This window comes from Brachyistius frenatus, unplaced genomic scaffold, assembly GCF_029030835.1.
Source record: "Brachyistius frenatus isolate BFR_SWC_R1_liver_20210118 unplaced genomic scaffold, ASM2903083v1 Contig_8, whole genome shotgun sequence".
In the NCBI taxonomy this organism is placed as follows: Eukaryota; Metazoa; Chordata; class Actinopteri; family Embiotocidae; genus Brachyistius; species Brachyistius frenatus.
In genome coordinates, this window is record NW_027210607.1 from 57,501 (window position 1) to 69,934 (window position 12,434).

At 42.3% G+C, this 12,434-nt stretch overlaps 1 protein-coding gene across 1 annotated transcript in view; it reads left to right on the forward strand.

Annotated features, from left to right (window-relative positions):
• Window positions 1-12,066, forward strand: part of slc1a4 (solute carrier family 1 member 4) — a 22,898-nt gene extending 10,832 nt beyond the window's left edge. The window contains exons 3-8 of the mRNA XM_069689814.1: window positions 1,469-1,534; window positions 5,603-5,769; window positions 5,913-6,146; window positions 7,345-7,539; window positions 7,659-7,793; window positions 8,889-12,066. Of these exons, the coding sequence (XP_069545915.1) occupies window positions 1,469-1,534; window positions 5,603-5,769; window positions 5,913-6,146; window positions 7,345-7,539; window positions 7,659-7,793; window positions 8,889-9,120 (1,029 nt within the window). The 3' untranslated portion in view covers window positions 9,121-12,066. The remainder of the gene's footprint in view (window positions 1-1,468; window positions 1,535-5,602; window positions 5,770-5,912; window positions 6,147-7,344; window positions 7,540-7,658; window positions 7,794-8,888) is intronic.
• The last annotated feature ends 368 nt before the right edge of the window (window positions 12,067-12,434 follow it).

Sequence of the window (12,434 nt, forward strand, 5' to 3'; positions counted from 1 at the left end):
CGGCAAAGGCTTATGTACATGTGATTTTTTTTAATTTTTTTATTTCTAATAGATTTGCAAAAATTAAGTTTAAACATTAACGTTGTCATTATGGGATATTGCGTGTAGAATTTTGAGGAAAAAAAATGAATTTAATCCATTTTGGAAAAAGGCTGTAACAACAAAATGTAGAAAAAGTGAAGCGCTGTGAATACTTTCTGGATGCACTGTATGTACATGTACTTATCCCCTAAAGGGCTTCACTGCTTCATCAAATGACCGTTTACACGTTGAGAAATTGACGAACTGTGTCCAAAAAGATGTGAGAAAACAAACATGTAACATTTTCTCCACCATTGAACCGTTGTTTGGTTTCACTCGAGTTTTCAGTTAACGGCATAATAAAAGGCGCTGGTCTGATTAAATGGTTGAAATAAAAAAAGAAAATTCAACATTTTGGGGAGCATGTATTATTCACTTTCTTTCTGATAGATAAGAAGATGGGAATTACAGAATTACAGAATTACAGAAATGACATTTGCTTAGCTTAGCATAAAGACTGTAAGCAGTAGGAAACAGCAATCACGCCTTCATCCGAAACAGATCTGCTTTATTTACAGTATTTAATCTACTACTGGGAAAATTACAATTTGTTTTTTTTTTTAACATGGAGTTTTGTGCTTTATCTGTTTGTTGGCTACCAACAGCCAGGAGCATCGACCTAATGCAGAGTCTTGTCATCAAAAAACATAAAATTCTTATATTTACATTTCTGTTTGTTCTTGCTTCTTTGTGCTAAATGTTGCAGCTCTGCGCTCAATAAGCTGACATGATAACAATCTCCTCATTTAACTCTCGGCAAAAGAAGTAAATAATAATGACTGGAATTTTAAACATTTCCTCCAAGTTCCTTCCTGCTTCACATGAAACACACAAAGAAACCGTTTTGTTCAGCTCTCCTTCTTCAGGATGCTAACACGTCCAGGTTTCTGATTGTTTGGTTAGTCTTCCACCAACTGAGACACCTTTAGATGTTTGCAGCTCCTGGACTCACTTCTTCTTTTAAACACTAGTAAAACAGGAAGGAGCAACTGCATTGTATCGTAAAGTCATATGTCATCAGATGTATTATTTAACTGACTGCTACTAACAAGAGTTGAAAACGTACGTGGGCAGAAAGGGAAACAAACGTGGAGAATGGTTTACAAGTCATGATATCCACTGTTACTGTTGATGCACTGCAGCTGGCGTAAATTCAGAATCAAGATAGGGGCTTACTATTCATTATTGTAAACACTAACATATACTTCAAAAACCCAGTTCTACCTAGGATGTTAGTGGGTATTTAAATACACAAACAGGGACTAGAAACATAAATGGATCGTATCAGGATGCAGCACAATTTTTTTTTGAATCTGTAACATCTCATTTTACCACTAAACAAAAGTGTACGCTTAATTAACAGGTGATTATTTCTTTCATGTTGCAGTACGCCACTGACTATAAGATGGTCGCCGTGGGGAACGACACCAACGGGACAGCTCTGTATCAAAAGGTAAGAACAGGAAGCGTCCCTCATGAAGTCACAGGTGACCTTTAAAACGTCAAACGCTGTTTTTCTGAATGGAAAAGTGTCTCGTCTGCGTCCACTTTAGTCAAACAGTTATCTGGAAAAAAAAAAGGAGGTTTATTGCCCATCTCTGGAGAACATGTTTGCTCTGAGCACTCTGCGTGTATCCGAGTCACCCATGGGTGCAAATTCGCTGAGTAAGCAGCATGTGGGAGACTAATGGAGGACTTGATGTGGGGAGAATGGGTTCAAGGTTGATGGTGAAATACAGATATTTCCGGGAGAGCGAATGGTACAGTCATCGTGAATAAGACTTACTTCAGGTCAGAGGGTAATTTCTTTTAAAACTTTTATATCATGAGAGAAACATGAACTGTACTTAACTTTACTGCCACCAGTATTAGTTTTTTATTTAGATCTTTTATCTGCTGAAATGAAGTGCAAACATGCAAAAAGCAAATACAGTGGTGTGAAAAAGTGTTTGCCCCCTTCCTGATTTCTTATTTTTTTGCATGTTTGTCACACTTAAATGTTTCAGATCATCAAACAAATTTAAATATTAGCCAAAGATAACACAAGTAAACACAAAATGCAGTTTTTAAATGAAGGTTTTCATTATTAAGGGAGAAAAACAATCCAAACCCACATGGCCCTGTGTGAAAAAGTGTTTGCCCCCTAAACCTAAACTGGTTGGACCACCCTCAGCAGCAACAACTGAAATCAAGCGTTTGTGATAACTTGCAATGAGTCTTTTCCAGCTGTGGAGGAATGTTGGCCCACTCATCTTTACAGAGTTGTTGTAATTCAGCCACATTGGAGGGTTTTCCAGCACCAACCTCCTTTTTAAGGTCATGCCACAGCATCTCAATAGGATTCAGGTCAGGACTTTGACTAGGCCACTCCAAAGTCTTCATTTTGTTTTTCTTCATCCATTCAGAGGTGGACTTGCTGGTGTGTTTTGGATCATCGTCCTGCTGCAGAACCCAAGTTGGCTTCAGCTTGAGGTCACGAACAGATGGCCGGACATTCTCCTTCAGGATGTTTTGGTAGACGGTAGAATTCATGGTTCCATTTATCACAGCAAGTCTTCCAGGTCCTGAAGCAGTAAAACAGCCCCAGACCATCACACTACCACCACCATGTTTTACTGTTGGTATGGGGTTCTTGTTCTGAAATGCGGTGTTAGCGTAAAGCCAGATGTAACGGGACACACACCTTCCACAAAGTTCAACTTTGGTCTCGTCAGTCCACAGAGTATTTTCCCAAAAGTCTCGGGGATCATCAAGATGTTTTCTGGTAAAAATGAGACGAGCCTTAATGTTCTTTTTGCTCAGCGGTGGTTTTGGTCTTGGAACTCTGCCATGCAGCCATTTCTGCCGAGTCTCTTTCTTCTGGTGGAGTCATGAACACTGACCTGAACTGAGGCAAGTGAGGCCTGCAGTTCTTTGGATGTTGTCGTGGGGTCTTTTGTGACCTCTCGGATGAGTCGTCGCTGCTCTCTCGGGGTGATTTTGGTCGGCCGGCCGCTCCTGGGAAGGTTCACCACTGTTCCATGTTTTCTCCATTTGTGGATAATGGTTCTCACTGTGGTTCTCTGGAGTCCCAAAGCTTTAGAAATGACTTTAGAACCTTTTCCAGACTGATAGATCTCAATTACTTTCTTCCTCATTTGTTCCTGAATTTCTTTGGATCTCGGCATGATGTCTAGCTTTTGAGGATCTTTTGGTCTACTTCACTTTGTCAGGCAGGTCCTATTGAAGTGATTTCTTGACTGAGAACAGGTGTGTCAGTAATCAGGCCTGGGTGTGACTAGAGAAATTGAACTCAGGTGTGATAAACCACAGTTAATAGGAGGGGGCAAACACTTTTTCACACATTATATTGAAATGTGTAATTATACACAAGACAAAAATCCCACCGGCCTGCTCTGTGAAAAAAATGTATTTGAGGTTTCATCAGCCTGATTTAGCCAAATGAAACGAGTATCTTCATCCTAAATGTAAATGTGGAAACACAAAATAAAATTTCATAGATTAAAGACGGTCACGGACAGATACCCACCGGATCGGACTGACCCAGCCTCGTGTCAGCTCCAGCTGCGTCACGCTTTTTTGCTGTCTCACATTTCAAATCCTGCTCAGGGGTTTCAGAAAGGTGCTCCAGCAGAATTAGCTTCAGCTTTTTGTTGTTGTCCAGGTTACCTCGTGTTCAGTGTGAATGTGGTGTTCTGGCCTTTCCTCCAAATTCACAGCTGAAACAAATGGAAAGAAAATCAAGCATTTCTTCATACAAACTGCAGTGAGGATTGTCAGCATCAGTTTCATCATTTCTTACCACTTTTTCTTCTTTTGGGTGAGGGTGGGAGGGCGGGCGGGGGGGGGGGGGTTATGAGTTTGTCAGCAGGAGAGACTGAAGATGGGAAGCAGAGTAACTGATGGATGATTGCACACGGACTATTGAACAAAAGCATTCAGCATATTGGTAGAAAAGGCTTTTTATAGGCTTCTACAACAGCTGCATCTTGTTAGCCATTATTCTTAAACAGCACTGCTCTCAATTTGTTGGTGCAAAGTTTGTCCGAAGAACTTTTTTAGATTTCATGAAAAAATAACTTTTCGGACTCAGAAGTTTGTAAAAGAGTGAAAGGTTTCTTTACATCGTCATCTAATTTGCTAAATTTCAAAACATACAGTAATAATGTACTACTTTTCCCGGGCTTGCCCACGTTGACCCAGTTTGAGGGAACAGTTGGGGGTTCTGGCCCTGGCACCGGCCCATGGTATTTGTCTGTCGTGGGTCGCGGTGGACGGTCCCCCGAGTGCCAGGGGATGAAGCTGGTGGTGCTGTGGGAGAGCTCGATACAATAGGAAGGGATTGAGCTCAGGATTTGTCCTTGTCCTTATTCGTTATCCATCATCCAGTTCACTGAATCCTCCATCTGCCCCCAAAACCTTTGCACCCCCCCCACACACACACACACACACACACACACACACACACACACACACACACACACACACACACACTGGAGCAAAATGTGTCAATAAAACTGCTGCGCACCAGATCAGCTCTATACTCTGACAGGTTTATCTCCCTGTAGTGAAACACATGAAGTCCCAGTCCCAGTTTACGCTTTGACCACAACTGAACTGCTGCCTGGTGAAAATGTGTCATCACCCAAGAAAAGCAGTCTTATGCAGCTATGCAACTTGCACACCTCCGTCTTCTCCCTTCACTTTCCTCCCCTTCAAAATAAAAGTCGCTCGATCCTGAAGGCTGTTCTGTACTGTACAGCGGTGTGGATTACAGGTCAGTACATCAGTACTCACTGGTCCGCCACGAAAAAACCTTGTACAGATATTCACGGTCCCCAGAGGACGCCATTGGAAGCAACTTGGGGTTCAGTGTCTTGCCAAAGGACACTTCAGCGTGTGGACAGGAGGAGCCGGAGGTCAAACATCCAAACGTTCGGTTAGTGTGAAGCCCGCTCTGCCATCTGAGCCGCAGCCTCCAGCTTCTGGATGGATTTGAATAAAAACGTGTCACAGACATTCATGGTACCTCGTAGGGTCGTCCTACTCACTTGGTTGATCCCCTCACTTTTTATGTTGCCTTGCTAACATTAGTGTTTAACTTGAAATATGATCGTGCCTGAGAGCTGAATGGATCTTCACTCCTCCTCCTTTGTATATTATTTCAACATCTTTTGAAAGACTTTCATCAGAATTGGAGACGTGTTCTTTTTCTTCCAATTAGAGTAAAATCTTCCTTTAAGTCAACTTCAGTTCAAGTAGCCGTCTTTAGGTTACTTTTACAGTAATAGCCAGTTTCAAAACCAACTTTCTCCCACTCCAGCTGCGTTGTGGTATTTTCCATTTAATAGCTTACAAGGACAGTTTTTATCACCAGGATGAATTAGTCAAAACCTTCTGAAGGCCATTTCCTGTTTCTTCATTTCTATTTGAATCAAGTGGAAGGTTCTGGACTGCTCTCCTCCCCACGGCTCATCACTACGTTCAGTCTCTCATGGTGTGACTCTGCTGGGTGTTGTAGGTGCCTGTCGGGACAGAAGCAGACGGGATGAACATTCTGGGTCTGGTTCTGTTCGCTATGGTGTTCGGTGTGGCGCTGCGCAAACTGGGAGACGAGGGAGAGGAGCTCATCCGCTTCTTCAACGCTTTCAACGAGGCCACCATGGTCCTGGTGTCCTGGATCATGTGGTAAGCTGACGGATCCATTTGACTTTTGGAGGTTTGAATTAAAAGTGATCCATTTGGACTTCAGCCGGTGATATTTAATGTCAGGATTGAGTAGGCGATGGCCGTCTCTCCTGGTGAATTCCGCCCTCCTCTGTGTCTCTCAGGTACATCCCCTTCGGCATCATGTTCCTGGTGGGCAGTAAGATTGTGGAGATGGAAGATGTGGTTCTTCTGGTCGCCAGCCTGGGGAAATACATCTTTGCCTCCATCCTGGGCCACGTCATCCACGGAGGCATCGTCCTGCCCCTCATCTACTTCGGTTTCACTCGCCAGAACCCCTTCAGTTTCCTGTCGGGCCTCATCACGCCCTTCACCACCGCCTTCGCCACCTGCTCCAGGTACTGTCACATCAGAGGGTCACTGGTGAACTGGAGAAAACTGATTTAAATACCCGACCCTGAATTAAAAAAAAATAAAGAGTAATGACACAGTTGAACCTTTTTAGACAAACTGACACACAAAGATTCAAATCTGTCCGACTGCCATAAAAAAAAAAAATCATTTTATCTCGTGCCCCGCTCAGGCAAAATGTCGTCTTTGCCTGCTAGATATCTCATCATCTAATGTGCAGGATGCCATAAAATGTGTTAAGCACATTTATAAAGGGATAAACCCTGCAGAGGGATCTTTGCTGATTACTTTTCTCAAGACAAACTACAGGTTTAGCCTCCAAAGCAAAGAATAGCAAAATAATAGGCATGATGTTTTTTCCAAAACTATGGATGCTGTGGTGTGAATGTTGTGTGGTGTAAACGTTGTAGCTTCTTGGGTCACCGAGACTTAAAACATTTAACTTTTTTTTGTCTAGGATTCTCTAAAGACGATAATTTAAAGAGTGACATGCAGCCTTTTGTCATATCTTTACAAAGCACAGACATTTTATTGAACAGCAAATTAGTGCCACACACACACACATGTTCAATATAGATTTCTGGTTGTTAACTAATGTCATTAATGTTCTCACACTCTTGTAAAGGGCAAAGAAACTAAAGTCCTACAATGTCAGTTACACTTTTGCACGAACGTACGTATTATGAGCTTAATATCTACTTTAAGTACTATCTCAGCAAGCAACATGGCCGACAGTATAAGTACAGTATGCATCACATGTAAGCAGCTATGTCATATACAGAGTTTTTTCACAATGCATTGTATTTGATATGCTCGTGATATGATTTTAAAACCTGCAAAGTCTTTTGCTTTCTCTTTGAAACACAGCAGACTAAAAGTATAAAGTGGCAGCGACTGAAAGCAATGAAGTGAATGCGCCTCATTAAAGTATCTGAAAGTGAAATCTAAAGCTCGTTTCTACGACTTGAAAGCTGACGTGACCTTGTTAACGGATCCTAACACGCTGAGTCATGTTTTGCCACTACAATGCTTCCACCTTAAAATCCTGCTGTTAAATTTAAAAACTCTGAATCCGTGTCGGGCAACGTGGACATTTGATGGCTTTTGATGGTTGCAGAGGTTGAGTGTCAAATATGCGGAGGAACTAAGGCAGCGCTCTGCACACGTTTCTGTTTCTCCCACCAGTTCAGCGACACTTCCCTCCATGATAAAATGTGTGGAGGAGAACAACGGTGTGGACAAACGCATCAGCCGCTTCATCCTGCCCATCGGGGCCACGGTTAACATGGACGGAGCGGCCATCTTCCAGTGCATCGCCGCCGTCTTCATCGCTCAGCTCAACAACATCCAGCTGAACGCCGGGCAGATCTTCACCATCCTGTGAGTTCAAGTCATATTCAGTGGAAATATTTCATCTCATAATTTCTTCTAATATCTGCCTTAGTGGTCTAAGTAGTTGTACTTTGTTATACGTTGTAAATTATTGACATTATTTCTAGGGTTACAGCCACCGCGTCCAGCGTCGGAGCGGCAGGAATCCCGGCCGGCGGCATCATCACCATCGCCATCATCCTGGAGGCCATCGGCCTGCCGACCAACGACCTGTCTCTCATGCTTGCTGTTGACTGGATTGTGTGAGTAAAGCTTGTGAACACACAGACTCTCACTTTAGAGAACACACACACACCCACACCCACACACACACACCCACACACACACACACACACACCCACACACACACACACACACACACACACACACACACACACACACACACACACACACACACACACACACACACACACACACACACACACACACACACACACACACACACACACACACACACACACACACACACACACACACACACACACACACACACACACACACACACACACACACACACACACACACACACACACACACACACACACACACACACACACACACACACACACACACACACACACACACACACACACACACCCACACACACACAACACACACACACCCACACCCACACACACACACACACACACACACACACACACACACACACACACACACACACACACACACACACACACACACACACACACACACACACACACACACACACACACACACACACACACACACACACACACACACACACACACACACACACACACACACACACACACACACACACACACACACACACACACACACACACACACACACACACACACACACGTGTTGCAGACGTTTACAGCGAGTCCAACTGGACCGGCGTGTCCCAGCTGGTGGGCCGACGGAGGGGAGATGCAGGGAAACGCTGCGCTGCATCTCCACAGAGCGACACTGGTTTGCGGTATCAGAGCAAACACACGGACAGACCAGCAGGTCAAACATCTGAAAGAGAAGTTCTCCTTCCCACACGCTTTCGAAACTCCAAAAAAACATCCTCAAACACAAATGTTTGAGGGCGAGACGTCATGAATATTGTCGAGATACAGACGACATCGTATTCTTTTCAGTCTTTTCTTTTTAGTTTTCTTCACGAAGTTCTCTACATTCAACTCATTCAATAGAAGTAGCTCAGTCACGATGATTCACGGTGGTGGCTGTTGACTCCAAATGATAATAAATGAGAGATGTTCGCTCCGATTTTAACTGTGAAATCTACCTTGCCATGTTCACTAACAGTAAACTGATCCTTTATCGTTCGTCTCCGATGTCCTCAGGGATCGCACCACCACCGTTGTGAACGTGGAGGGCGACGCTCTGGGCGCGGGAATCCTCCACCACATCAACCAGCAGGAGATGAAGAAGCAGCAGCAGGAGGGCGAGGAGCTAGCGGAGGTGCGGGTGGAGGCGGTGGCCAACGTCCAGGAAGAGGAGGAAACGTCACTGCTCGTCACGCACCAAACCAAAGCCGCGGCCGCCATGCCCGAAGCCATCGAGTCTGTCCTGTGAACTCAGCGAGGCTTCTCTTTTCTTTCCTACTTGACCTTTTGACCTTCGACATCTGCCGCCGCCGCCGATGAGGCGCCATCTGACTTTGAGTCCGTTCAAGAAAAACAAGGTCACTGATGATTTTGCTTGTGAGGACAAATACTGTCGGTACAGTCTGTCTCCTGCAGAGACGCTCCACATAGTCCACCCAGTGACGCTGCTGTTTTACAGGGTTGGTCACTCGGACTCATATTCATAAATATAAATAGTTTCTCAATCAGTTCCATCAGTCAAAAAGTTTTTGTAATTTTCACATTTTTTTATTGAAACGTTTTGTGATAAACAGCGATGGAAACGTACGTCGTGTAAAATAGGTCTAAACAGTCCCATAAATGTCGTAGTTCTGTAAACTAAATGATTTACACTTTAGATTTGTTTTTTCTCAAACTATATCATCAAGAGCATTTCTGTGTCTTTAATAGTTTCAGACAGCCGGTACCATGACCGACGTCACTCGGCTGCTGAAGACTGTAACAACCTGCCAAAAGCTGACAAGTCAGATTGTCTAACAAATTCTTAACAACATCTGTCAATCAACTTAATCCCACATTTGATCGCTTCAGCTCATCCAGTGGAAACATGAATATTTGTATCTAATTTTTTCGATTCATCTGCTGCACGGAAACAACTAATTCTGTATTTCAAAAGTAGGAACTCGAGTTTCATTTTGCCACAATCCAGAGAGATGTTTACAACGTGTGTTGCAAACTTGTGTTTGCAGACAATGTCAAACATGAACTCTTCATATGTCTGGTCAAGTCAAATATTTGGCCTATTTCTTTTTTGGATGACCTTCGTGACACGTTGACCCAGAGCGGTGAAACATTCGAAGCCGTTACGGTGTCACGAGGCCTTTTCATACCAGTTATGTCCCCCGTTAATCAGATTTATCGTTTCGTAAACAGCTCAATGGGTTCGGTAAAAATTCTTCTCCAAATCTTCAATACAAAGGAAAATAAATAACCGAACACCTCAGCTAGCTCTTAAAAAGTGGCTTTGAGCCCATCGTTCCTGTTTAAATGAAGCGTGGCATCTCATTTATGTTACAACATAATTTCAAACAATATTGATGTTTGTTTTTATTTATAAAAGTAGCCAGCAGCTTCAGCCTTTTGAGGAGTTTGCAAGTTTGGTTTGTTTGCTGGTAAATTAGCACCGCTGACAGTTCACTACGAATAATGCTCTTGTTTCTGAGCTAATGTTTGCTTAGCTAGCGTTTACATCAAGTGTTTAAACAAAGTCACGGTGTGCTAACTTGATACTTGAGTTTATTAGCAACTGTGACAAACTAAAGAGAAAATAATAGGATATAAAAAGAAAAAATGATGGTGAAAAGATCAGAAACAGAACAGAAATAACCACAAATTTACAAGAAAGTGCTAAATAGTTATTTGAAGACATCTTGTTTAATATTTCCTGTCAAAGATACATTTACATGAAGGAATAAAAGCTAATCCAACGTTAGTTTGAAAGTAAATACACTTTTTTTGACAATGAAAACACTCCAGTTTCCACTTTTATAATAGAACAGACACTTCGTTTATGTTTTTTTTTTAGAAATCCCAGAAAATCCATAAGAAATTCACTCAAGAGTCAAAGCTTCATGAGATGTTTTCTCCCAAACACTGGAACAAAAGAGACGATGCGTTCACATCCATGCTGTTTGTCAGTATGTTGTGAAGCCATCCTTTTGGTTTTGGGCTGATTTTTCTTCGTGCTGTCTCAGAGGCCTGTGCCACCTTCAGTGGAACTTCCATGACACTTTGATAATATTTGTCATTTTTTAAGACCAGAAGTGACAGCTCAGTATATCACAGCATGTGAATCTGACTCCCATATTGGCTGAATTTGAATGCAAAAATGAGTTTACTGATGGACACTTACAGGATATTTGTAAGTCAGTCAGTGCGATCAACAACTGTCAGTGGTTTTCAGTTGGTTTTAAAGGGAACATCGGTCGTAGCCAATATCACGGCTCATTAAAAAAAAAAAAAAAAAAAAATCATAAAGTGCTCCAAATCGCTGTGTGGTGCTTTCCCTTGATCTATGGGGATAAAAACTTTACCTGCCATATCTGATGTCATTTTGTGACATGACATTATATGTCTGCCAAATTTCTCCCTTCAGGACGTGTTCAGGATCGCCTGACACGATGAGCCTGTGCTGCCCTCTGGTGGCAGTAATGTGAACCCTCTAAGCTGATTGCATGTCTTTTCTGTGTCTGTCTGAAACACCTGGCATATCAGTGGTGAGATTTCCTATTTATTTGATCTGTTATTGAGCAGCTGGTGATGAGATCCAGCAGTTCTGTGATGCTATTCTGGATTTTAAAGTGAAGATCCCCGAGAAGTGAGGGATCTTTTTTTTGTTTTTTTTTTCTCTCTGTGTGATGTCACCTTCTGTCTGAGAGGCTCATTGTGACGTTGTGTTGCCGCTTTCGTTTTGAAACCGTCTTGCTTTAATGAACACGTAGTGTGTTTGAGATTTTCTTACTCATCATTCAAGATTTCACAGATGACTTTTAAAAGCTAATAACTACTCTGTTAACCGAAAGCTTATGAATTTGTTTAATATACTTTATCTGGTGCAATCACATGTAATTACGTACATGTGCTATACATATATATATATATATATTTGATATTAATTTATTGTAATTGGTTTAACTTTTTGTATCATTTGTACTTTCTCCTTCAGTGTCATATTTTTAATCGTTATGATACACTTTTTAAAATCGATTCTTCTGCCTGTGTTCCTGATAACCTGTCGTTGGAGCTACTTTCATTTGTGGTGTTTTGGATAGGTGCTACCTTTGCCCGTGCTGTGTCACTGTCTAACACTGCAGCTGGTCTCTGCTGCCCTGCTGTCTGTCAACATTAAAGGTGATTTTTTTTTTCATGCAACTCAAACTGCCTTTTCCCTCTTCTGTGTTACAGTAGGTCGTATAGATAGTTGGGCAATTACACAAAATAACTTTGAGAATCAGACCTTCCATTACATGCAACTAAATAAAAAAAGTGCAGCTTTGTCTAGATGGGTTTAGAAAAAAAAAAAAAAGATCTGGAAAACTAAAGGTGTACTGCTCTGAGATTGTACATTCTGTGCAAATAGCATCGCAATCATTTGCAATGTGATGCTATTTTAAAGGGTAATTATTTGTATGAGCGCTGCACAGACATGTGAGGTTTATTAGGCAGTTGGTCGGTGCGTTTCTGCCCGTGCTCCGTAACACTTAAAACATGTAATAACTCTTATTTACAATATCAATCAGAAAA